Source organism: Triturus cristatus, chromosome 7 (genome assembly GCF_964204655.1).
Source record: "Triturus cristatus chromosome 7, aTriCri1.1, whole genome shotgun sequence".
Taxonomy (NCBI): Eukaryota; Metazoa; Chordata; class Amphibia; order Caudata; family Salamandridae; genus Triturus; species Triturus cristatus.
The window spans coordinates 1760162020-1760189245 of record NC_140590.1 but is presented as its reverse complement, the minus strand read 5'-3'; the positions used below and the strand labels follow the sequence as shown (position 1 = coordinate 1760189245).

Genomic DNA, 27226 nt, shown 5'->3' with positions numbered 1-27226 from the left:
GGGGGTCGTGCTGGGCCTGGTGTTTTAGGATTTAGGGCAGAGCAGTGATGTTCGGGCAGTGTAGGGGGATGTGCGGGGGTGGTGTTTTAGGGTTTAGGGCAGAACAGTGGTGTTCGGGCAGTGTAGGGGGTCGTGCTGCGGGTGGTGTTTCAGGGTTTCGGGCAGTGCAGTGGTGTTCGGGCAGTGTGGGGGTTGTGCAGGGGGTGGTTTTTCAGGGTTTAGGGAAGTGCAGTGGTGTTCGGGCAGTGTAGGGGGTCGTGCTGGGGGTGGTGTTTCAGGGTTTAGGGCAGTGCTGTGGTGTTCGGGCAGTGTGGAGTTCGTGCTGGAGCTGGAGTTTCAGGGTTTAGGGCAGTGCATTGGTGTTCGGGCAGTGTGGGGGGTCATGCAGGGGGTGGTGTTTCAGTGTTTAGGTCAGTGCGGTGGTGTTCGGGCAGTATGGGGGTTCGTGCTGGGGCTGGTGTTTCAGGGTTTAGGGCAGTGAGGTGGTATTCGGCAGTGTGGGGGGTCGTGCTGGGGCTGGTTCTCAGGGTTCAGGGCAGTGAGGTGGTGTTCGGGCAGTGTGGGGGGTCGTGCTGGGGCTGGTGTTTCAGGGTTTAGGGCAGTGCAGTGGTGTTCGGGCAGTGTGGGGGGTCGTGCTTTGGCTGGTGTTTCAGGGTTTAGGGCAGTGCAGTGGTGTTCGGACAATGTAGGGGATCGTGCTGGGGTGGTGTTTCAGGGTTTAGGGCAGTGCAGTGGTGTTCGGGCAGTGTAGGGGATCGTGCTGGGGGTGGTGTTTCAGGGTTTAGGGCAGTGCAGTGGTATTTGGGCAGTGTAGGGGGTCGTGCTGGGGCTGGTGTTTCAGGGTTTAGGGCAGTGCAGTGGTGTTCGGGCAGTGTAGGGGGTCTTGCTGGTGCTGGTGTTTCAGGGTTTAGGGCAGAGCAGTGGTGTTCAGGCAGTGTAGGGGGATGTATTGGGGGTGGTGTTTCAGGGTTTAGGGCAGGGCAGTGTTTTTTGGGCAGTGTAGGGGGTCTTGCTGGGGGTGGTGTTTCAGGCTTTAGGGCAGTGGTGTTCCAGCAGTGTAGGGGGTATTGCTGGAGCTGGTGTTTTAGGGTTAAGGCAGATCAGTGGTGTTCGGGCAGTGTAGGAGGTCGTGCTGGGCCTGGTGTTTTAGGGTTGAGGGCAGAGCAGTGATGTTCGGGCAGTGTAGGGGGATGTGCGGGGGTGGTGTTTCAGGGTTTAGGGCAGAACAGTAGTGTTCGGGCAGTGTAGGGGGTTGTGCTGGGGTGGTGTTTCAGGGTTTAGGGCAGTGCAGTGCTGTTCAGGCAGTGTAGGGGGTTGTGCAGGGGGTGGTGTTTCAGGGTTTAGGGCAGTGCAGTGGTGTTCGGGCAATGCAGGGGGTCATGCTGGTGTGGTGTTTCAGGGTTTAGGGCAGTGCAGTGGTGTTCGGGCAGTGTGGGGGTCGTGCTGGAGCTGGTGTTTCAGGGTTTAGGGCAGTGCAGTGGTGTTCGGGCAGTGTAGGGGATCGTGCTGGGGGTGGTGTTTCAGGGTTTAGGGCAGTGCAGTGGTATTTGGGCAGTGTAGGGGGTCGTGCTGGGGCTGGTGTTTCAGGGTTTAGGGCAGTGCAGTGGTGTTCAGGCAGTGTAGGGGGTCTTGCTGGTGCTGGTGTTTCAGGGTTTAGGGCAGAGCAGTGGTGTTCAGGCAGTGTAGGGGGATGTATTGGGGGTGGTGTTTCAGGGTTTAGGGCAGGGCAGTGTTTTTTGGGCAGTGTAGGGGGTCTTGCTGGGGGTGGTGTTTCAGGCTTTAGGGCAGTGGTGTTCCAGCAGTGTAGGGGGTATTGCTGGGGCTGGTGTTTTAGGGTTAAGGCAGATCAGTGGTGTTCGGGCAGTGTAGGAGGTCGTGCTGGGCCTGGTGTTATAGGGTTGAGGGCAGAGCAGTGATGTTCGGGCAGTGTAGGGGGATGTGCGGGGGTGGTGTTTTAGGGTTTAGGGCAGAACAGTAGTGTTCGGGCAGTGTAGGGGGTTGTGCTGGGGTGGTGTTTCAGGGTTTAGGGCAGTGCAGTGCTGTTCAGGCAGTGTAGGGGGTTGTGCAGGGGGTGGTGTTTCAGGGTTTAGGGCAGTGCAGTGGTGTTCGGGCAGTGCAGGGGGTCATGCTGGTGTGGTGTTTCAGGGTTTAGGGCAGTGCAGTGGTGTTCGGGCAGTGTGGGGGTCGTGCTGGAGCTGGTGTTTCAGGGTTTAGGGCAGTGCAGTGGTGTTCGGGCAGTGTAGGGGGTCATGCAAGGGGTGGTGTTTCAGGGTCTAGGGCAGTGTATTGGTGTTCAGGCAGTGTAGGGGGTTGTGCAGGGGGTGGTGTTTCAGGGTCTAGAGCAGTGCAATCGTGTCCGGGCAGTGTAGGGGGTCGTGCAGTGGGTGGTGTTTCAGGGTCTAGAGCAGTGCAGTGGTGTTCTGGCAGTGTGGGGGGTCATGCAGGGGTGGTGTTTTAGGGTTTAGGGCAATGCAGTGGTGTTCGGGCAGTGTAGTGGGTCGTGCTGGGGCTGGTGTTTCAGGGTTTAGGGCAGTGCAGTGGTGTTCGGGCAGTGTAGGGGGTCATTCTGGGGCTGGTGTTTCAGGGTTTAGAGCAAGTTATAGTTAACTGAACTAACTATAACGGGGGAATTTCAGTGGTTTTGTACGAGTGAAATGTCCAGCTAACTATAATACCCCTGAAATCTGTTTTTTCAGTGAATTTCTAAGGTTTTTTAAATGCTAATTCCTAACTATAACATGTCTGAAACCTATGTTTTTTTCAGTGAATATATATACCAGTGCTTTGAATATGCAATTAAACCTGCCAGTTCTCTCGAGATGTGTGCGGCTCATTTCCTTCTCGCTGAGAGGGTTTCCTTCATATTTCACGGCTGGGTCCTGCCGCGAGCGACGCACCCCCAGTAACAAAGAGCGCCATCACTGCCCGACAACGGACCCTTTCTGAGGACTTGCGCGAGCAAATAAGGGCAGCGGCACCACCAGGGACTGGACCTTGGTTCTGGGCCTCTGCAAACTCGAAAGTTAGTGTGCACGGGGATCACGAGAAACACAGCAAAAAGCCAAATAAATCTTAAAGCATCACCCATTGAAGGGTATTAATTGCGGGACTGGGAACGGACTACAGGAACCACAATGCTCAAAAGAAAAGCCTATTGTGACGCCCACCAGGGGGCAAACATTTTAAAAGCAGGAAATATGGTTTCCTTCGTGTTGTCAGCCTCATGGATGCTCCTGGTTTCCGCTTTGAAAAAGGTCTAAGAGACCGAAATGCATCAGGGACTGCAACAATACCAGTGCTTTGAATATGCAATTAAACCTGCCAGTTCTCTCGAGATGTGTGCGGCTCATTTCCTTCTCGCTGAGAGGGTTTGTCTTCATATATATGGCAGTCGCCAGTAGGTAGTTATAGTTAGGACCTATTTTCCATAGGAAATCCGCAACATTCTATTTAGAATAACGTTTGCGCCTGTTGACGAATCTTCGCGAAATGTTCCAAACTTTTGGCCAGCTACGGTCCGCTCCTATCCTGAAAATTTCACAGTGATTTGTCAAGCGGGGGCCGAGAAAAAAGGGGGGTCCCAAAACGCGTTTTTCCCATGCATTTTCCCACATGACCTGTTGACGCAGCTACAGCCCGAACTGCTGAACGGAATTACACCAAATTTGGCAAAGAGGTAGTCCTCAGTTCAGACTTGTGCCTTTTGCTTAAATGGTGTAAATCCGTTCAGTAGTTCCTGAGAAAATCAAAAGTAAAATCACATATATATCTGGGCGGAGCCTAACCACACATCTCATCGTGAGATCTGATTGGCTGTCAGCACTTCATCCAAGAAGTGTTGGCAGCCATCTTGGGACCAATATACATGATAGCACCTCATTAAAAAGCATTGCAGTTAATAGAAGGTTTTAAGACTTTAGTTACATTATAAATCATTTGTTGATGGTACCATACTCATTTTAGGAATTGTGGTGTGTTCTAAGGTGATTTTACCATGTGAAAAAGCCTTCTGCTGTGATATCATGAACCATGTTTGAGAGAAAACTATTTTCTCATGCTTTTCCCACAGAGGTTTGGAAGGTGATCTATAAGCTAAACTGAGAGCATATTTTCTGTAAATTCACATTATCTTTCTCAGTCATGTGAGAATGAAGTCTGACATTCTCAGTAAAACATGTACATCCAACAAGGGCAGAGACTGTCAGTTGATTCCTTTGTGTTCTACTGCAGCTTCCCAGAGTGTTCTAAAAGAACAACTAGAGCGCTAACAGTCTTACTTATGACAAAAGTATGGCACACCTGAAGCCATCTTGATTGGAATAAAGTGGTATCACTTAAAACATTTAATTTACAAAGGAACAAAATGAGGGGGTTCATTTTGCCATATAAATTATGATTAGTGCTGCAGAAAGAAAAACTAGGGCACATTTTGACTTCTGAAATCCTCTTCTATTTCATAAAAAAATTCTGACATGCAGACTGAAACATGCACTTTGAATACCAACAGCAGACTTGCCTGGTGAGCAGTAGCTTTACTACAGTGATCTAATGAGCAACTAGAATGCTAACATTCACAATTTATGGAAAATGTGTGACACATCTGAATGCCTTCTTGATGGAATCAAAGTAAAAAACTGAAAGTATTTCTTACTGAGGAGACTGCAGTAAATGAGGAAATTAGGAAACTTCATAACAAATAAATCTCCCAAGATGGCCACCAGAGACAAAAGAGCCCAAATGTAGCCCAAATATCACCCAGATGTAGCCCAAGTATAGCCCAATGACGGAATGTCCCAGAGTGTTCTTAAGAACAACTAGAGCGCTTACTGTCTTACTTATGACAAAAGTATGGCACACCTGAAGCCATCTTGATTGGAATAAACTGGTAACACTTAAAACATTTAATTTAAAAAGGAACACAATGAGGGGGTTCATTTTGCCATAGAAATTATGATCAGTGCTGAAGAAAGAAAAATTGGGGCACTTTTTGAGTGACTTCTCAAATCCTCTTCTATTTCATTAAAAAATTCTGATATGCAGACTGAAACATGCACTTCTAATACAAGCAGCAGACTTCCGTGGTGAGCAGTAGCTTTACTACAGTGATCTAATGAGCAACTAGAGTGCTAACATTCAGAATTTATGGCAAATGTGTGACAAATCTGAATACCTTCTTGATGGAATCAAAGTAAAAAACTGAAAGCATTTCCTACTGAGGAGACTGCAGTAAATGAGGAAATCAGGAAACTTCATAACAAATAAATCTCCTAAGATGGCCACCAGAGACAAAAGAGCCCAAATGTAGCCCAAATATCACCCATATGTAGCCCAAATGTAGCCCAATGACAGAAGTGTGCAAAACACTTATTTTTTGTGTATTTGCAGTTTTATATAGTGCAGACTTGTCAGGTATTGGAGTGTTTTACATGAGCATTGGTTACATCACACAATATCAAATTCATTTGGGTTGTAGACATGGGGAGATTAAGTGATTTGACCAGAATCACAGAAGGTTGAGCTGAAGCAGAAACTCCAACCTGGTTCCCCAGTTGCAAAGTCTACAGCTCTGGAAGTAACACCACATCCTCTCCCCTTGGATGCAACATTTAATCAAGTGGTCAACTGGATAAAAAAACATAAAGATTACAAATAATTTAAAAGTTCTTTGTCGCTATTTGAAAACTCAGAACATATGTCCTCATTTTATTTTTTTAGAGCACTAACCATAATTTTGATGCAAATAAGACCCTCTCATATATGTAATTTCTAAAGGAAATGCTCTAGGCATTACAGTTTTGATTACATCAAGATGACGTCAGGCGTTCCACACTTTTGTAATAAATATAGAATGTTAGCAATCTAGTTGTTCATTGGGATACTGTTGAGAGGCAGAGGCCAGGGGCACGTACTCTGAAAATTGAAGGCAGGTAGGAGAGTGCAGAGGCAACAATTTGACCACACTGGGCAGGCAGGAAGGGCAGTGGCAGCACAACAGACTATGGAGGGCAGTGGAAAGGGGGGCAGGGGCAACAAACCAACAATACAGGACTGGCAAGAGAGGCTGTGGCAATATAATAGACCATTGTGGGCAGAAGGAAGAGGCAGTGGTCATACAACCATACATGCCAACAGACCCGTTTCAGCCAGGAAACGTCCAATGTTTTTAAGCTCAAATGGGCTTTACTTGATCTGTTTCCTGTCTACAATCTCCTCTTTTTCAATGTAACTCAAAGGGGAAAATCAATACCCCAGTTTTATTTCAAAATCTCTCTCTTACCAAGTTCAAAATGTTCGCAAGTATGGTACATTGGATCATGGTAGGCAGGAGGAATTGTGGTAGGGACATGGACTCGGATAACAGAGGACAGGAGGGATATGGAGAGGTGCACCAAACTGACCCTACAGGGCAGGCATCAGGGTTTGCAGCAGCACAATACACCACACAGGGCATGCGGGACGGGAGTGCAGCACAACAATCCATAGAAAGCAATAGGGAGGGGACAGGACAATGCACATGGACAACAGACAACAGAGGGGAAAGAGGCAATGGTAGCTAGCTGACCATAAAGGACAGACAGGAGAGATGCTGCAGCATAACTGACCATAAAGGGCAGGAGGGAGGGATCAGGGGCATTACAATGGAACAGACAAGCCAGGAGGGAGGGAATAGGGGCCTGCACATGGAAACAGAGGGCTGGGGGAAAGGGGGCAGGAGCAGCAAGATGATCATGGAGGTCAGGCAGGATGGGCACTAGAAACAAGACACACCATGGAGAGCAACAGTGAGACTATGATGGCATACACACAGACCATGGAGGGAAGGTGGGAGGGGGTCAGGGGCAGCTAGCTGACCACACAGGGAAGGTGGGAGGGGCCATGGCAGCACAGAAGACCATGCATGGCAAGCGGGTGGGCAAGAAGGAGGGTGCAGGGGCATGCACAAAGGACCATGGAGGATAGAAGGGAGGGTCAGGCCTGGAAACAGACAAGAGAATTCAGGGGAAGGGGCCTCACAACAGACCGCGCGGGGCAGGCAGGAGGAGCAGTTGCAGCACAACAGACCAGGGAGGGCAGAAGGGTGTGGCAGTAAAATGGACCATGGAGGACAGGAGGAAGGGGATAGGGGCATGGCATGTGGACAGGCAGGGTGGAGGTGGCAGGGACAGGTTACAGTCATCTGACAATGCTAGGCAGGTGGGAGGGGAGTGGCAGCTCAACAGAACACTCAGAGTAGATAGGAGTGGCAGGTCCATGGAACATGGTGGACAAAAAGGATGGAGCAGGGGGTGCACAAAGACATTGGATGGCAGGGGGAAGGAGAATAGGGGCAGCAAGCTAAGCACAGTGGCTAAGCAGGAGGTCAATGATGGGCCAAAGAATTGGGCAATGGAGGGCAGGAGGAGTGGACTGGTACATCATGCTAAATGGAGGGCAGTGGCAGCACATCAGACCATGCATGGCAGGATGGAGGAGGCTAGTCCATGGATTCAGACAACAGAGGATAGGGAGGAGATGGATGGGGCAGCAAGCTAACTGTTCAGAGAAGGTGGGTATTAGGAACGTTATTGTTTTTAAAATGTGTGTCTGTGCGAACTACTTAAAATATGAACAAGTATGCAGCATAATCTCACTTTTATTCAGGAAGAAGAGGACGTTTGGGACTGTGACTCTGGACTCACTTGGCAGAAACATCCCCTGACCCCCCACCCCCCATCGCAAAATGTAATGCCCGTGAAAAGGGTAGGTGGACGCAGTGTTATATAGAACATAGTCCTGAGAGCACAATTGAAAGTGAAAACTAGATATAGTATATGGTATAAACTATGCACCAAAAAGTGTGATATAAGATGAACCGGGGCGTGAAATATAATATGCAATACATTGTGCGCAATGACAGATTCATTGGAGAGCGCGAGATAGCACAGGCACTAGCGCTTGCTATGCGATATGCGCCTTGGAGTGTAATATGCACAGGGCAGTGTTGTGTAACCTAAGTAGTCTCTAAGGTTGTAATATAAAATATGTGCTGGGGAGTGTAACATTGCATATGCACTGTGACAAAGATATGGATCCCAGATTGTAATATGTATGGCATAGCGCTGTGCGTTATAACATAGGCATCGAGGAAGGCACGTTAGATGGGGCAATATAAATCGTGCGAAGGCAAGTGTGGCATGACATATTCACGGGGTGGTGTTACAGTGCACATGGGCGAGTGTCATAGCATACGCACAAGCTGGTGGAATACAACACAGAGGTGTGTGGCACTCAGCGGACACTGGTGGGTGTAACAGAGCATTGGGCTCAGCCAGGAACACGCTGTGACTCTCAAGTGAGGTTTGTCTCCTTTCCAGAGAGTAAAATAAAAAGTATTACACATCCGGCGATGGATGTGCGTTTTATTAACCGTGAGGGGGGTTTCTTGCATAGTTTGGTCGAATTTTTGTCGAATCCCCTTTGAATGGCCTGATGTGCGTGTGTATTAAATGTGCCCGTCAATAGCTACCCATGTTTGTATAAATAAACGACAAGGGTGTCTACTTGGAGAGTACCCACCAGCGGGGACGCCGGGATTAGGCACGGTAGGGTGTCAGACATGTCAGAGCTTCACTAGCGGTGTAAATACATTCTACTTGCATTCATTGTATGCATAGTCGCCCTGAAACCTATGGTTTTTTCAGTGAATATATATATATATATATACACACATACATATATACACACATATATATACATATACACATACACACACACATATATACATATATATATTCACTGAAAAAAACAGAGGTTTCAGGCGTGTTATAGTTAGCTGGACATTTCCCTCGTACAAAACCCTAGAAATTCCCCTGTTATAGTTAGTACAGCTAACTATAACTCGCGCCCCCGCAATGCACTGCTGATGACGTCACATATTACATCACTCATGACATGGTCAGTGACATCACTGATGACATCACTGATGACATCTCAAATGACATCACTGGTGACATCACTGATGACGTCATCCAGTGAGTATGTGTTTCTGTAAAGTTTTAATATGTTTAATATATATAGGGAAAGGCCTGTTGAAGAATGAGTGGGTGTACAAGTGTGTGAATGGATGATTTTCTAGGTGCGTAACTGACTCTATAAGTGAGTCATTAAATGTATCTTACTGCAGACTAGTGACTAAACTGTGTGAATGTCGGTATGTGTCTGTGTGTTGGTGTATAAGTGGCTGCATGGTTTTGTGAATAGCTATATGAGTGTCTATATGGGTTATTGATTGATTGTCTGAGTATCTGTATGGGTGCCTGAGTGTTTGTGTGGGTAGGGTGTGTGTGACTCTGTGACTAGATGTGTGAGTGGGTGATTCAGTGGGTGCATGGTTTTAAGAGTGCATCTGTGATGGACTGTATGGTTGGGTGAGTGTACGTATGGGTGTGTTAGTGATTGAATGTATATCTCAGTTGTACATGTGTCAGTAACTACATATGTGAAACGCAGTGTATATGTGTGTAAGAGTATATAACTATCTATATGTGAGAGTGTGTGTTTGCGGGAGTGGCTGTATGTGCCATAGTGCAAGGATATCTGTATCATGTGCTGTTTGATTTTTCTGCAGGAAGACACAGAATTTGTTAGTATTTTTATGAGGAAGTGAACTTGAGTGTGTTTAACTGTATAGATGAGTAAATTGGACTGTGATTAATTATTTGCATGACTGACTAGATGTGTCAGTACCTCAATGGATGATTGGCGGTGTGTGAGTGTCTATATAGATGTATAAATGCACAGAGTGACTGTAAGTATGAGTGACTGTAGAGGTGAGTGAGTGGACATGTATGTAGACCTAAAAGTCAATGAGTGGGTGAGTAGTTATTGGTATTGGAGTATCTATGGTTGTCAAAATGGCCGTTTGAAATTTTGAGTCGGTGTATCAAAGGTTATATTAGGGTGTGAGAAGATGTACTAATTTATCACATGGATGACGTCATCAGTGATGTCATCAGTGATGTCATTTGAGATGTCATCATTGATGTCATCAGTGATGTCACTGACCATGTCATGAGTGATGTAATATGTGACGTCATCAGCAGAGCATTGCGGGGGCGCGAGTTATAGTTATCTGAACTAACTATAACAGGGGAATTTCTAGGGTTTTGTACGAGGGAAATGTCCAGCTAACTATAACACGCCTGAAACCTATGGTTTTTTCAGTGAATTTCTAAGGTTTTTTAAATGCCAATTCCTAACTATGACGCCCCTGAAACCTTTGGTTTTTTCAGTGAATTTCAAAGGTTTTTTAAATGCCAATTCCTAACTATAACGCCCCTGAAACCTATGGTTTTTTCAATGAATTTCAAAGGTTTTTTAAATGCTAATTCCTATTTATAACTTATCTCTAAAGATATCATGAAAAGCATTCTTTTTAAAAAGTAGGGTGCACATTAGTTTTGTGGAAAAGCATCTTTGTGATTGGTTAAGAAAAAGCAGTTTCAACGTGGAGTACATATCATAGGATAAAATTTGCTCAGCTCAACCACACCTGCTACTTGCATTTGGAAGGCACTGTTCGCACTTAAAACAATCGTCAAATTTTAACCTGCACGTGTCATTAAATGTTCAAGAAAATGTTACAAAAAAATATCGTAAAGTTTTAAAAAATTGATGAACTTTTAACCTGCACATATTGTAGAATGTTCTAGAAAGTGTGTTGATAGAATACGTTGCACTTCTGACTTCTATGTGTTGTTGAATATTAAAAAAATGGTTCATATGGAAAATTAAAAAGAAACCAATAGAGAAGTTTTGAAACCTAAAAGAATCAAGGAACTATTCTAATTTATTCTTTACATGTATTTATGTGTGCAGCAACAAAATTATAGACACAACAGCACTAGGAAGAGGAAGAAGCAGAGAGTGGGGGGAGTGGGGGAGATGGGCAGAATGGCACACATGCACAATTAAGTACAACACACATATAGACTAACAATGGCCAAAATGAAACACACCAACAAGGAGCACAAGTCACACAACCCGCCAACATCACACTACTGAACGAGCATAGAAGTGAAAACCACGCTGCATTCATACAGGATGTGTACAAAGGCCAGTCGTTGGTGTTGTGGGATGTCTGCGACCGTGGTCATCATGGATGAGATGCCCAGCACGTGGCACATGGGTGAGTTCATTGTCTGTTACGTTGCCAAACAGCTGCTCCTCCCTCACACGAGCCCCCACACTTATGTACGGTGCGCTGTTGTATCTCGTGCACTCGTACGGCACACCATTGTAACGCCTATTCGCGCATGTCCTGCTGCATTCCAACTACACCATCACAGTGCCGTTTGGAGGTGGTGCATGCCACTTTACAACATCGACTGCTGCGGCCCTTGTGGTAGGCCACACCAGAACACAGAGACACACTTTCCGCACTTTCTGTACATGGACATGTCCAAGACACCCCGTTCCCCTTGCCGAATAGGCACACCCCTGCGCTGACCTGTGTACCCCGGACCAACACACGCCGGTTGTACATGCAGGACGATGCGTGCGTAGCTACATGTCCAGGCTCACTGCCAAAGCTGAGGTGACAGCACACTGTGATATTGCAGGGCTCATGCCTATCATGCTAACACAATGACCTGACCACAGGGACACACTTGCTCAGATGCGGGTTTGGGGGGCATTGGCGGTCCTGAAGTTGTTGCGATGAGTCTTGTGGCCCTCATGGGTATTCCTGTATCATGCTCATTGACTCTATGGCACCTGTGGGTGTTCTGGTGTGGCTCTTGGCTGTGTTCCCTTTCATGGTGCAGGTAGTAGTCCTGCTTAACACCAGCAGAAAGCAGGTGTAAAATCCCTGGTGCTAACGTGTCTTATCGCCGGAATTTGTTTCGCATTGTAATTGGTGTGAAAGTTGTGATGTGATTTTTTTCGTGTGCAGAACAATATATGAACTGAACAGTGTATCTTGTCAAGATCCAGCACCTGACGCACTATTCCTAAACAATATAAATACAATGAGATTTCTTAATAGATTTTGTGTGTACACTGTAAGTGCAGCCAATATCTCAGTGCAATTCAATACAGGATTTTAGTATTTAGAATAAATCGGAAAGGTGGACCTCGTGTCTTTTTGCACGGGAACGGCTACTCTCCATTTCATTATCAGCTCTTTAACGGAAGTAAAGTTGAGATAAATCTAACACACTATACAGAAGTTGGTGCAAACTGCAGATATCACCAGTATTCCAGCGATAAGTGCCCCAAAATTTAACACCATGGTGGACTCCATCAAATAACAGTAATAAGAACAAGAAAGAGTCACACAGCAGTTAAGAGAACAACCAAAAACGTTATTAATTTTTTTTTCAATCTTTATTTTTTATAATAATAAATATATAAACGATAAACTATTTTCAAACTTTATTTTTTATTAACATATATATGAACAATAAACTAATAAACACAATGTAACAACAATAATACAAAACAACAAGGCGGAACACTACTGTGGGAATCATGGATGTCGACGACAGACCTGGAAAATCAGAAAGATTGTTAAAAAAAAAACAACATGGTATTATCAACAAAATACCACAAGAAACAAATCACAGATATATAAAATGCATACAGCTAACAACATTGTATAAGTTTAACTTACAAAAACTGTAAATATTGCCGCTTTAAAATATTTACCGAATCTGAGGAAAATTTTTTGCAGAAGGCACCACGCCCACAACATTTTTCTTCAGTGGTGCGGAATTCTTTTACTTTTCCCAAGGGGCAAACAAAGACCAATGCCACCTTCATCACTCGCAAGATTTGCCAAAGAGTTCTGTTACGAGGGGATCCAAAAAATACTCGTGCGGCACAGCAAGTATGATGAAACACCTAAGGACCCTTCATCCAAACAATCTTGCACGAGAAGAGTGCAAACAGATGAGAAACACTCCTGTTCTGTATCTGTAAAAAAGAATCACAAATAAATGTATATTAATAACTTTCAAATTTATACTATTCCATTACTGTACAAACACATTTTATATAAAAACTGACTAAGAAACTATAGCCCTCAACCACAAGTGTGACGATCGTTAAAACACTACATGCATAGTGCATACTACTTTGAAGCAGTTCATGCCCTAAAGCCTACCTCACTAAAAGACTACATGCTAACTGACTAAATGATTACAGTACTATAAGGAGACACACTGGGTGAGTGACAGGGTGTTTGCTAGAAGAGTATGAATACTAACTAGGGAATTGAAGGTGTGAAATACAACTGTGTAGGTGATTAGAGGACTGCATCCATACTGCATAGGCATTTAAAGCAGTCCATGTGCTAAGGCCTGGCTCACTGCATGACTACTTGGGTACTGACTGAATGATTAGAGTACAGCAAGGAGAGTGCCTAGGTGAATTTATAAGTGCTAGGCTTTTCGCACAGGGAATGGATTAGTACTTGGTACTGAATGGGTCACTAGAGGAGTGCAAAGGCAGTGACAAGTGCTGGACTGTATGGATACTGACTAGGAAATTGAAAGTGTGAAAGACAAGTGTCTAGGTGGTTAGAAGACTGCATGCATAGTGCATAGGGGTTTGAAGCAGTCCATGTGCTAAGGCCTGGCTCAGTGTATGAATACTTAGGCACTGACTGAATGATTAGAGTACTGCAAAGATAGTATCTTGGTGAATTTATAAGTGTTTGGGTTTTAGCACAGTGAATGGATTAGTACATGGTGCTGAATGACTAGGGAATTGAAGGTGTGAAAGACAATTGTGTACGTGGTTAGAGGACTGCATGCATAGTGGATAAGGGTTTGAAGCAGTCCATATACTAAGGCCTGGGTCACTGGATGAATACTTGGGTACTGACTGAATGATTAGAGTACAGCAAGGAGAGTGCCTGGGTGAATTTATTAGGGTTTGGCGAAGTGAATGGATTAGTACATGATGCTGAATGGGTCACTAGAGGAGTGCAACGGCAGTGACAGAGTGTTTGCTGGAAGTGAACGGATACTGACTGGGGAATTGAAGGTGTGAAAGACAAGTGTGTAAATGGTTAGAGGACTGCATGCATAGTGGATAGGGGTTTGAAGAAGTCCATGTGCTAAGACCTGGCTCAGTGCATGAATACTTAGGCAGTGACTGAATCATTAGAGTACTGGAAAGAGAGTGTCTTGGTGAATTTATAAGTGTTTGGGTTTTAGCAAAGTGAATGGATTAGTACATGCTGTTGAATGGGTCTCTAGAGGACTGCAAAGGAAGTGACAGGATGTTTCCTGGAAGCGTATGGATACTGACTAGGGAATTGAAGGTGTAAAAGACAAGTGTATAGTATGTTAGAACACTACATGCATACTGCATAGATATTTGAAGCAATCTATTTGGTACTTAGAAACTGACTAAATAATCAGACTACTTCTAGGACAGTGCTTAGGTAAAACCTTTACATTTTCAGTTCTGCCACAGTGAACATAATAGTACATGGTACTGCACCTTAGTGTCAAACCCTGACTCATTTTATCAATGCATAAGCAAAGACTAGCTTCTAATGCTACTAAAACTTGACAACATGAGAGGTTTTAAATTAGTTATCTGTCAGCAAATACACGATGTTACCAAATGCTTCTCTCACAGTGGTTCCCAAATGCACACAGACTCACAGTGTGATTCTAGACAACAACCACTATACCTCGGAGTTTACCAAAAATCATTCACTACTGTGGAAGTGGTAAGGGAACTGTACACAATCTTCATATTTCAGGGCTGCACTTTTATATCAAAGCCTAACTCATATAATCAAAGCATAAGCAAAGACTGGCTCCTAATGCTACTAAAACTTCACAACATGACTGGTGTTAAAACAGGCATCTGTCAGCAAATACACGATGTTACCAAATGCTTCTCTCACAATCCTTACCCAAATGCACACAGACTCACAGTGTGATTTTAGACAAGCAACACTATCCTAGGAGTTTACCAAAACTCATTCACTAGTCTGGAAGAGTTAATGGTACTGCACACAATCTACATATTTAAGTACAGCACATCAGTGTCAAAGCATGACTCATTTAATCAACGCATAAGCAAAGACTGGATTCTAATGCTACTAAAACTTCACAACATGACAGGTTTTAAAACAGTTATCTGTCATCAAATATATGATGTCACCAAATGCTTCTCTCACACTGATCCCAAATACACACTAACTCACAGTGTGATTCTAGACAAGCACCACTATCCCTAGGAGTTTACCAAAACTCATTCACTACAGTGCAAGTGGTAAGGGAACTGCACACAATCTACATATTTCAGGACTGCACTTTTCTGTCAAAGCCTGACTCATTTAATCAAATTATAAGCCATAACTGTCTTCTAATGCTACTAAAACTTCACAACATGACAAGTTAAAACAGTTATCTGTCAGCAAATACACGATGTTACCAAAAGCTTCTCTCACAGTGGTTCCCAAATGCACACAGACTCACTGTGTGATTCTAGACAAACAACACTATCCCTTGCACTATACCAAAACACATTTCTTCATTTAGAAGTAGTACTACATTTTAGTATAGAAACATAACATAACTCATTTCACAAATTCATAAACAATGACTGGTTTCTAATTCTACCAAAATATAAAAACAACACAGTTATCTGTCTACAAACACATGAAAAACACAAATGCTTATCACAGAATGGTTTCTACATGCACACACATTGTAGAGAAAAAAAGTACTCCCTACACTTTAGCAGGAGAAATACATTAGTCTGATTAAAATCAAAATAGTCTACATACATTCCCTCACAATTAAATAACTCATCTTTCAAGTTCTTTTGTAGATTAAGAAGTATATCAATCACTCACCATATTTTCTTTTACAGAATCTCTGCACTGTGCACCTCTCAGCAAAATCAAAGAATGGAAAAGTTTCCCTTTCATTTTCCACACATATACATGTAAACATCAAATCACAATCCTTCACACATAAACTCAAAAGCAAATACACATTTCTATTGGTTAAACATTTCAACCCTTTCCAACTGAAATACATTTCAACCCTTCCCCCAATCTGCCTTCTTCCTGTTACCATAGAAACAGGTCATGGAACACTGCACTGAGCTCACAGGTCACAAGTTCAGCACACAATGTTCCTACGCAAGACAGGAAGTGTGCTTGACTTTTCAACATATCAGCTTATCATATATAATGTTACTTACAATCTGTTTTTGTTAACCAATAAGAATCATACCTTTAAAAAACAGAAACATACACCCTACCTTTCAGAGTAGAAAGTAGTCATACAACCAATGATTTCTTGTCTTTTTTCAAAAAACATTGCCATGGATCCGCGCACCCAACGCGTGAGAATCCGTGCACCCAACGCGTTAGGATGCGCGCACCGTGCGTGCATTTTGCCGTTTTTTTTTTTTAAAAAGGGGGCCCCAGGGGGTCCTTCTGGGACCCCCTAAGCACCTCTAGAGGGTCAGAGTATTTCCACTCTGCCCCCTTTATATGTTTTACACACTTATTTCTCTTGCTTCTTCAGCCTTGCTTCTACCGAGGCTGAAAATGGCCGCCAACAGTTTCTGGTTTCGAATGTAGAGAGACACTCGACAGCCAATTAGCATTCAGCGCGCGATCGGGAGGGTGAGCGCTCGGTTCGGGGAGGGTGCGCTTACGGTGCGGGTACGGTCCGCGGATCCTCCGCGGCCATAGATATCACTAACTTTTTTACCCTAATTTTCTCAGGAACTACTGAACGGATTCACACCATATATGCAAAAGGCACGAGTCCGAACTGAGGACTACCTCTTTGCCAAATTTGGTGTCATTCCGTTCAGCGGTTCGGGCTGTAGCTGCAACAACAGATCCTATGGAAAATTGCATGGGGAAAACGCGTTTTGGGACCCCCTTTTTTCTCGGCCCCCGCTTGACGGATCACCGCAAAACTTTTAGGGTAGGAGCGGAGCGGACCTGGCCAAAAGTTTGGAAAATTTCGCGAGGATTCATCAACCAGCGTCAACGTTATTCCAAATAGAATGTTGCGGATCTCCTATGGAAAATAGGTCCTAACTATAACTATCTACTGGCGACCGCCAGTAGATAATATACATATATATATATACACACATCTATGTGTTGTGTTGCAATTTAAATTCAATATATACCACTAATATTTAATATAATGTATAAATATATACTTTATATAAGTATATATTTATACATTGTGTATTAAATATTACTGGACTATATTACATTTAAATTATATTACATTTATATATTGAAATATTTAACATTTACTACTTCAAATATTATTTATATCACAAAATCATATTTTGCCTTCTTTGACAATATTTGAGTAAAAAATATTTTTTCCCAATATTTTTTCACTTACATTATAAATGAAGGAGCACGACATTTTGGTAAACAATATTTTTGACAAAACATTTTTGTCCACTATATTATTTACCACTATATTGTGTCTTATTATTCAAAACGATATTAAAACCAACAATAGTCTTAAAACCTATCTTACTTACCTAAAAAAACAATATTTTGATGCTATTTTGCATCACAATATATTTGTGTCACAATATTTATTTTCCAATGTTTGTGTCTTCCGATATTTATACTCGATATTTTCGCCAAACACCCTCAGATACATTAGCGAAATTAAGAGTTACTTGGGAAACAGTATTGGGACTATTTCAAAGAGGAGAATGGGAGGAAGTGTTAGGAACCCCCAGGAGGTAGCGACTGAGGTGATACAATACATATCCTACACCGATAATACTACAAAAAAATAGCACTTCAAAAAATGGGAAAAGTGATGCTAGATGACTGCGGTAGGGGATGTGGTCAAGAGGAGAGTTTTTTACATATGTGGTCATGTCTCTCAGTAAAACAATTTTGGGACAGGTAAGAAAATGTCTCAACACAGTAATGAAAGTGCGGATAGAGGATGCAGCTAAAAAACTCATACTCAGTATATGGGGAGAGGGAGGCCAGACGAAATACATCAAGGGGCATATTATCAAGAAACGGCTTTAAAATTATCGCCGCTTTAGCGGCGATAATGGGCTTGATAATATGCCCTTGAGAATTCCCATAGAAGCCCATGTTCTGGTGTTAACATGGGCTTCTACTGGAATTCTCTGCGGCATATTATCAAGGTCATTATCGCTGCTTTAGGGGCAGTTTTTTGCCGCTAAAGCGGCGATAATCTTTACGTCGTGCTTGATAATATGCCCCTATATCTTTATAGTTTTGGGATCAATGGTGGCAAATGGTAATATAGCGACCCAATGGGGGGTGAGTGATCCACTGGGCGTACATTCCTGGAAGAATGATATTGACTGGTGCATGCTACCCATAAAGCAAGTGTATGGGGGCAGATGATGTCTTAAGAAATGGGGGACAAATCTGTCAACTCTGTCAGAAATACAGGGGATCACAGAGGATTACAGATCGCAGAATGAGTGCACAATTTGTTCTGTTGTGCCCAGAGATAATTCAAGAGGGGAAAAAGTAAATGCACATAATTCAAGATCTAGGTAAACCTAGGTCCAGCTGGATGCTGGATGATTCAAAGGGCTGCAGATTACTGAACCCTTGTTAAGAGGTGACTGATTGTTTATACTTTGAATTGTAAAATCACTAAAAGGTTTAAAAAAACGAATAATCACACAAGAGATGTTCCTGCTTGGGCAATGCTCCCATGATTTGGAAACATTTTCCAATTTTTCTAACACACAACAAAGGGGCCTCCTTCATCTCATTAGTCAAGGGTTACATCAAGCCAAACCTTTAAGATAAGGTGAATTATTTTACTAGAGCTCACATCCAGTGTACAGTGTCAACAGTTCTCTACCCTCCCCTCTGTTCAGCTGTCTTCTCTTGATGTTTTTAACATGTTACCACACTGTGGTCTTTGGATGGTTTCCAACCCTTACATTCTTCAGTGTCCCCACACTTCAGTGTAAAATCTAATGTTCATTAAAATAATTTTACTTGTCAGTAAAGTCTTCAAAGAGCCACACCCAGTTGTTGGAGCTATGTGCTGCAAATCCATTGTGTAGGATGTTAAGACACTTCGCATGAAGGATGGAAAAATTGCAATTTTGAGAACAAAAAATTAACATATTGGCCTTCTCCTTTATCTGGATGCTTTATCAGCTCTGCCTGCTCTTGTGTCACTGTTGCCTTACCAGCTCCATCTGCTCCTTTACCACTGATTTCCAGACAACCCTACCTGATACTGTATTACTGAATAGTTAACAGCTGTGCATGTTTCTGTATCTCAGGTGCCTTTCCATCTCTGTCTGCTCCTCTGTCACTGATGCCTTACCAGCCCTGCCTGCTCTTGTATTACTGATGCCTTACCAGCTCTGCCTGCTCCTGAGTCAATTATGCCTTACCAGCTCTGCCTGGTCCAGTATCACTGATATCTTACCAGCCTTGCCTGCTCTTGTATCACTGATTCCTTACCAACTTTGTGTTCCTTTATTACTGATGCCTTACCAGCTCTCCTTCCTCCTGTATCACTGAATCCTTGCTAGCTCGTCCCTGTCCTTTATCGGTTATGCCTTACCAGCTCTGTCTGCTCCTGTATCACTGATGCCTTACCAGCTCCCCCTGCTCCTGTATCACTGAATCGTTACTAGCTCAGCCTTGTCCTGTATAGGTGAAGCCTTACCAGCTCTGTCTGCTCCTGTATCAGTGATGTCTTACCAGTTCTGCCAGTCTTAGTACCACTGATGCCTTACCAGCTCTGCCTGCTCCTGTATTACCGATGCCTTACCAGCTCTGCTTTGTCTTCTGTTACTACCAGGCGGGAGCCCCTGGACGAGCAATCTTCATGGCTTGCGGTCCAGTTCTTCTCATCTGTTCTTACTGGGAAGTAATAGCATTTTCGCTCACGCTGCTGCCATTTCAGAGGAAAAGATGGCATAGAATCAGCTCCTGCTGAAAGGAGAAATGGAATGAATTGTTACTGGGGATTTCAATTATTGAGTAATAAAAAACAGATTAATAGCATGTTCTAGGTTTTCAAAAGGTGGACTCATTTGTTCACTGCTGGAATCAGTGACTGGCTTGTGGATCACAGGGCTGGCAACTGACAGGCCTGATTTGTGTCTTTCATCCTTCTGAAGAGAGTACATGTAGTCCTGTGAAAGTGCTGCTTACAATGTTTTGAAACCAGAAACTGTGATAGCAAAACATGTTTGGAGTTCGTATTTATAAAGCACAGTCAAACGCCCAAAGGCTTCTTGGCGCTGGCAGGAAAAACAGGTTACCACCATATTCCCTTGCGTGGCGCCACCGCAAGAAAACAAAAAGGGCAGTACAAAATCGCTGGCTGGCTCAGTGCCGAGCCGAGCACTTGTTTGTATGCACTTGCACTTTTAAGTGCTTTCATTTAATCCAATATTTCTCCAAATTAGTGCCTGATTTCAGACAGCACAACTCTGAACAGAAAGAGACAAACACCACTCACTGTAAATTTAGCTTTAACCAGAAGCAATACCAGGTTTAATGGTTGCACTTTAAACAGTTCAATCACATAAAACAGGCTTTGGACTCTGCACTGAGCAGGTGACTATGAATTGCGCCCAAGAGAAGCAACAGTGTTCACTCTCTATAAAGACAGAAGTTAAAGTTCACCCATGGAAGTATCTGTGAAAAGTGTAGCGTAACGGCGGACACGTTCTATTGTCTCAGCAGATGCTTAGTTACTCAGCCACTCCCTCGTGGGAGTGGACATACATGCATCCCACACCCTTCCATCACAGGCGTCAAGTGCATGTGCTTGGGGACAGTTAGCTAACCACATACCTAGTGTCTGTGTCGTGATTCTAGTAGCATGTTGGCCCATGGCCCACAACACAACAATAGCGACAAGGGGTTCTGACCCCATGCTGTGCTGCCTAGGAGGTGACTCTTGTAATTAAGGAAGAGATTGTGGTCCCCACTGCTGCAGCAGTCCTCCTCCTGTGTGAAGTAGGCATGTTGCCCCGAAATGAAGGGAACCCTTTCCGTGCCGAGAAAGGAGGAGAGGAAAGAGACTGTTTCGCCTCAATCGCCTCGCCCACATAGTCGCAGTGTCGCAGTGAGAGGCGTCCCACAGCAAGACCCAGCTCTGACTGCAGCATCACACCAGCAGAGGTATAGGCGAGGCCGCACCTCCGAGGAGTAACCCTACTCGAACCTCCAGGGCCCGCGTGTGCCACGACTGCACCTCCCTGCCGCAGGTAAGAGAAGGCAACTCCCACAGCAGCCCCACTCTGCTGTCACCCACCTGCTGTAACCCCGCAAGAGAAAAGATACCTGTGTCGGCCCGACGTTGCCTGCAGGGGGTGAGAACCCAGTGCCTACCCTCTGGCCTCCTGAGTTAAGAGGGAGGAAATAGCACCAGCCTGCAGTGGCACAAGAGGGAGCAGCCGCCTCACAGCTCCTTATGGGGGGGAGCATTGTGCGAGGCACTCCTCACCTGCTGACACAGCGGACGTGAGCGGCCCTGTGGTAGATGGTAAACTACTGTACATCCCCGCATGGTAACCTGGCCCGGCCAATGCCTGTCTGTGAAGCACCGTGCTTAACCTGAAAGTACTGTGGCTCCATGTGGGGTGTCCCCCCAGCATGCACCTGCTGCTGAGAATCGATGCCCAGCGAGGAAGAGGAATACTTTTACCCCCCTGCCCCCACACACATACCCAGAGCCACCAGCGCTCTCCAGAGACAAGAGGAGTAAAGTCCTAGCGTGGCCCAATCGCAGGAGGGTGACCCTCTACATCTCCACTGGACCAGAAAAGCCCCGTAGAGGGCCAAAGACAATCACGGAGCCCCCAGCACTACATCGTACATAGGCCCATTACAGGCAGGAGGAGAGCCACACATCCCCATGTGGCATGCTGCCACCACCGCAACATGGAGAAGAGAATGTGGCACCACGCCACGTCATAAAATAAGTGCCCTTCCTCACACTGCCTCAAGATTGAGTTGCCAGTGGTGCAATACAGGCAAGAGGGGAGTCGCACATTCCAAGTGGCAAGCTACCACCACAGGAAGCCATGCCCAGACGAGGGAACGCCCAGAGTAGGAGCTAAAAGAAGCTCCCTAAAGAGGGAACACACAAGACAAGTGACTGGATGCAACCCAGCACCAAAGAGGGAGAAGACAGAAGAGCGATGGAAGTCTCACCCGCATGTTCCAGAGACTATTAGAGTTGATAGGCCCTGTTGACCTGTTTGGAAGATGGTGCATGCCACTGCAGCTGGAGGAAGAGCTGAAAGGAAGAGTGACGATCATGTCGTGCTGAAGAATTCTGGCTCATTATTAATCGCCTGCACAGGGGCACTGAGAGTGCAATGGGAATTATGATGCCCTTGCAGACTGGATCATCCACAATAGCTCCCCCTACGGTGATTGAATGAAACTATCTAAGTCAGCATTCAGTAACAGCAGGAAAAACAACCATGATATGAGCTTTGAAGGTGGCCTCGATCAAATGTATCTCTTTGCCCAAACCTTCACAGCCATAAAGATCAGCAAACACATTCAGAAAAGTAGAGCAGATGCCCCTCCCCCCTCCTAACAGCATCCTGGACTCATTCTATTAACAGGATGTGGCTTTTTGGTCTAAATCGCTGGAAAAGCTTTCCAGAACATGCATGGTTAAGGATTCCATTTCATCATCTTGGCAAGGTTCTGTCCTACACCCAGTTTACAACAAGCATTATTTACAATGCAATAGGTCTCATATTCACACAAGTTTTAGCTCTTGGTATTGTAAATGACAATGCCTTTTATTTATGTTTTGGGTTCTAAGACATAAATAAAAGGCATTGTCATTTACAATACTAATAGCTTAAACTCTCACAAATGCAAGACCTATTGCATTGCAATAAAGGGCCTTCTTGACCGCGTGTTAAATTCTAAATATCAGATGAAGAGACCGGCTTGCGATGTCTTCAAAGTAGTGATGAATAGTGCAGTGAAGAGGATGTGTAAGTGTTGTAAATCACACAGACACAAAGTGTGAAGTGAGAGTTACATATGATCTGTGCTATAAACACTTACAAAGCGCTCTAACACCTTTTGCTCTGTGATTACACTGTCGCGGCTCAGGAGGAAGAGCGGGAGGGGGGGTTATTTCCTGCCCTCTCCATGATTTGAGTGTGCAGTGTGGCATTGCGGAATGTCATTGTTATCTTTGGCCTAATAGAAAAACACTCCAGCTGTTGTAGGGCCCTGGTTTCACCTCCTGGTGCAGGTTGGGCTGTGCTACATGGCAGGCATGGAGGAAGTGAGGGATGGTCTCGGCTGCAGCTCCAGCCTCGTACTGTGCCCCTGCTATTACTAGTAAGCAAGAAGCGTTAAGGTGGTGGTATTGGTATTGGTGGTGATATAAGTATTGGTGGTACTGGGGGTGGTGGTATTAGTATTAGTGGTATTGGTGGTGGTGGTCTTGGTGGTGCTGGTATTGGTGGTGGGGGTATTGGATGGTAGAGGAGCACCTCAACACCACCCTCCTCCTAGACCCCCCTTGCGCAACGACCAACGGCAACTCCGCAGCCAAAGAACTTCACCGCTGGATCTCCAGCTGCGCCGACAGGCTCGCACTCCTCCGCCCCGTCAAACAACGCCCCCTGCAGGCTGCCTGGTTCACCACCAAACTCCAAGAAGCCAGGCGCTCCTGCAGACGCCTCAAGAAAACCTGGCGAAACCAGAAAACCATGGATGACCTGAACAACTATAGAAGCGCCCTGAAGGAATACCACCAGCTCATAAGAGACACTAAGCGGACTTTCATCAAGAACAAGATCCACACCAACGCAACCAATGCAAAAGAGCTTTTCAACGTCAAACTGCAATTCACCAAACCTCCCAGTGAAGCCACGACCGTTACACCATCCCAGGAACTCTGCAACAAGCTCAGCTCCTACTTCCATCTGAAAATCAAGGCTCTCTATGACAACTTCAGCGACCAGACGCCGGGCAGCCCCCCCACCAACAACGAGCCGACCATCACAACCTGGAATCCTGCCACCACCGAACACAATACCGCGACCATGAAGAATACCCACTCAGGAGCCCCCACAGACCCCTGCTCACCGCACATCTTACACAGGGCCGCCACCACCATTGCACCCGAATTGGGACGGATCATCAACGCCTCCTTCGAATCCGGCATCTTCCCTGACGACTGGAAGTGGGCAGAAGGTAAACCCCTCCTCAAGAAGCCCACGGCTGACTTGACAGACCTGAAAAACTCCCGGCCCATCTCTCTCCTCCCCTTCGCTGCCAAAGTCACCGAGAGACTCGTAAATGCTCAGCTGACCACCTTCATCGAAGAGAACTCCATCCTAGACCCTTCCCAGTCCGGATTTCACAGCAACCACAGCACCAAGACCACCCTCCTAGCAGCCACCAACGACATCCGCATGCTACTCGACCAGGGTCACACTGTAGCCCTCATTCTACTAGACCTCTCCGCAGCCTTCGACACAGTCTCATATCGCACTCTCGCAGCCAGACTCCACGATGCTGAGGTACGAGGAACCACCTCTCTCTGGCATAATCCAGAGGATCAGACTCCCTCCCTTCCTCTCCGAACCCACAGAGATCAACTGCAGAGTACCCCAAGGATCATCGCTCAGCCCCACGCTCTTCAACATCTACATGCCCCCCTCGCCTCCATCGTCAGGCAACATGGGCTCAGCATCGTATCATATGCCGACAACACCCAGCCCATCCTCTCCCTCATGAAGAACCCCGAAGACAACAGACTCTGCTTCCAGAAAGGAATGAAGGATGTCGCTGCCTGGATGAAAAATAGCTGCCCGAAGCTCAACTCGGAGCAGACCGAGGTCCTCATCCTTGGACCCTCCAGCTCCGCCTGGGACAACACCTGGTGTCCCTGCACCCTCGGGAGTCCACCCACCCCCACAGACTACACACAGAACCTCAGCATCATCCTTGACTCCTCCCTCACCATGACTCACCAGATCAACGCCGTTGCCTCCGCCACTTTCAAGTGCCTTTGCACCCTCAGCAAGACCTTCAAATGGATACCCCCCAAATGCAGGCAAACCGTCTCCCACGCACTCACAACCAGCAGACTGGACTACGGCAACGCCCTCTACACCGGAATCAACAGAACTCTCCTACACAGGCTCCAAACCATCCAGAACTATGCAGCCAGACTCGTCCTCGGGACCCAGCGGCACGAACACATGACCCAACACCTACGTGACATACTTTGGCTCCCCGTCGAGAAGAGAGTACCCTTCAAACTACTCACCCACACCTACCATTCCCTCCACAACATCGGACCCAAATATCTCAACATAAGAGTCTCCTTTCACATACACAAAAGGAACCTCCGCTCTGCTGACCTAGCCTTGGCAGAGACCACCCGCATCTGCAGAAGCAGAGCAGGCAGAAGAGCCTTCTCCTACGTCGGGCCAATGCTTGGAACAAGCTCCCAGTTGACATTAGACGCTCCCCTACCCTGCGCACCTTCAGGCAGAACCTCAAGACCTGGCTCTTCGACTGACCAGAGCTGCTGCTCTCCCCGTCCCCTTAGCGCCTTGAGATCCTCACGGGTGAGTAGTACGCTCTATAAAATCCCTGCTTGATTGATTGGTATTGGTGGTGGGGGTGGTATTGGTACTGGTATTAGTGGTGGTATTGGTAGTGGTGGTATTGGTATTGGTAATGGTACTGGTGGTGATGGTATTAGTATTGGTGGTGGTGGTATTGGTGGTGGTGGTATAGGTGGAGATGGTGGTATTGGCGGTGGTGGTGATTTGGTGGTGGTAGTATTGGTGGGGGTGGTATTGGTGGTGGTGGTGGTGGTATTGGTGGTGGTATTGGTGGCGGTATTGGTATTGGTGGTGGTATCGGTGGTGGTGGTATTGGTGGAGGTGGTGGTATTGGTGGTGGTATTGGTGGTGGGGGTATTGGTGGTGGTATTGGTATTGGTGGTGGCAGTAATGATGGTGGTGGTATTGGTGGTGGTGGTATTGGTATTGGTGGTGGTAGTGGTGGTGATGGTGGCATTGGTGGTGGTGGTGGGGGTGGTGGTAATGGTGGTGGTATTAGTGGTGGTATTGGTGGTGGTATTGGTGGTGGTATTGGTGGTGGTGGTGGTGGTATTGGTGGTGGTGATATTGGTGGTGGTATTGGCAGTGGAATTTGTGGTGATGGTAGTATTGGTGGTGGTATTAGTGGTGGTAGTATTGGTGGTGGTGTTATTGGCGGTGGTGGTGGTATTGGTGGCGGTGGTATTGGTGGTGGTATTGGTGGTGGCGGTGGTGGTATTGGTGGTGGTGATATTGGTGGTGGTGGTGGTATTGGTAGTATTGGCGGGGGTATTAGTGGTGGTGGTATTGGTGGTGGTGGTATTGGTGGTGGTATTGATGGTGGTATGGGTGGTGGTGGTATTGGTAGTGTACTGGTGGTATTGGCGGTGGTGGTATTGGTGGTGGTTGTATTGGTGGTATTGGTGGTGGTGGTGATGGTATTGGTGGTGGTGGGGATGGTATTGGTGGTAATGGAGGTGGCGGTATTGGTGTGGTGGTGGTATTGGTGGTGGTGGTATTGGTGGTGGTTGTAGTGGTATTGGTAGTGGTGGTGGTATTGATGGTGGTATTGGTGGTAGTGGTGGTATTGGTGGTGGTATTGGTGTTGGTGGTATTGGTGGTGGTGGTATTAGTGGTGGTATTGGTGGTGGTATTGGCGGTATTGGTAGTGGTGGTGATGGTGGTATTTGTGGTGGTATTAGTGGTGGTGCTAGTGGTAGTGGCATTTGTGGTGTTGATATTGGTGGTGGTGGTATTGATGGTTGTGGTATTGGTGGTGATGGTATTGGTGGTGGTATTGGGGGTGGTGGCATAGATGGCGGTATTGGAGGTGTAGTGATTGGTAGTGGTGGTATTGGTGGTGGTGGTATTAGTGGTAATGGTATTGGTGGTGTTGGTATTGATGGTGGTATTGGTGGTGGTGGTTGCGATATTGGTGGTGGTATTGGTGGTGGTGGTGGTTTTGGTATTGGTGGTGGCAGTAATGATGGTGGTGGTATTAGTGGTGGTGGTATTGGTATTGGTGGTGGTAGTGGTGGTGATGGTGGCATTGTTGGTGGTGGTGGTAATGGTGGTGGTATTGGTTGTGGTGGTATTGGTGGTGGTATTGGTGGTGGTATTGGTGGTGGTGATATTGGTGGTG

At 45.8% G+C, this 27226-nt stretch overlaps 1 protein-coding gene across 5 annotated transcripts in view; it reads right to left on the bottom strand.

Annotated features, from left to right (window-relative positions):
• Window positions 1-27226, bottom strand: part of LOC146813014 (killer cell lectin-like receptor subfamily B member 1B allele A) — a 699061-nt gene that overhangs the window by 387420 nt on the left and 284415 nt on the right. For 3 of the 5 annotated variants that reach the window (XM_085620039.1, XM_085620037.1, XM_085620040.1), the window contains exon 5: window positions 19800-19963. In XM_085620039.1, the coding sequence (XP_085476165.1) occupies window positions 19800-19963 (164 nt within the window). The remainder of the gene's footprint in view (window positions 1-19799; window positions 19964-27226) is intronic. The other 2 variants (XM_085620038.1, XM_085620041.1) reach the window with 1 other exon arrangement.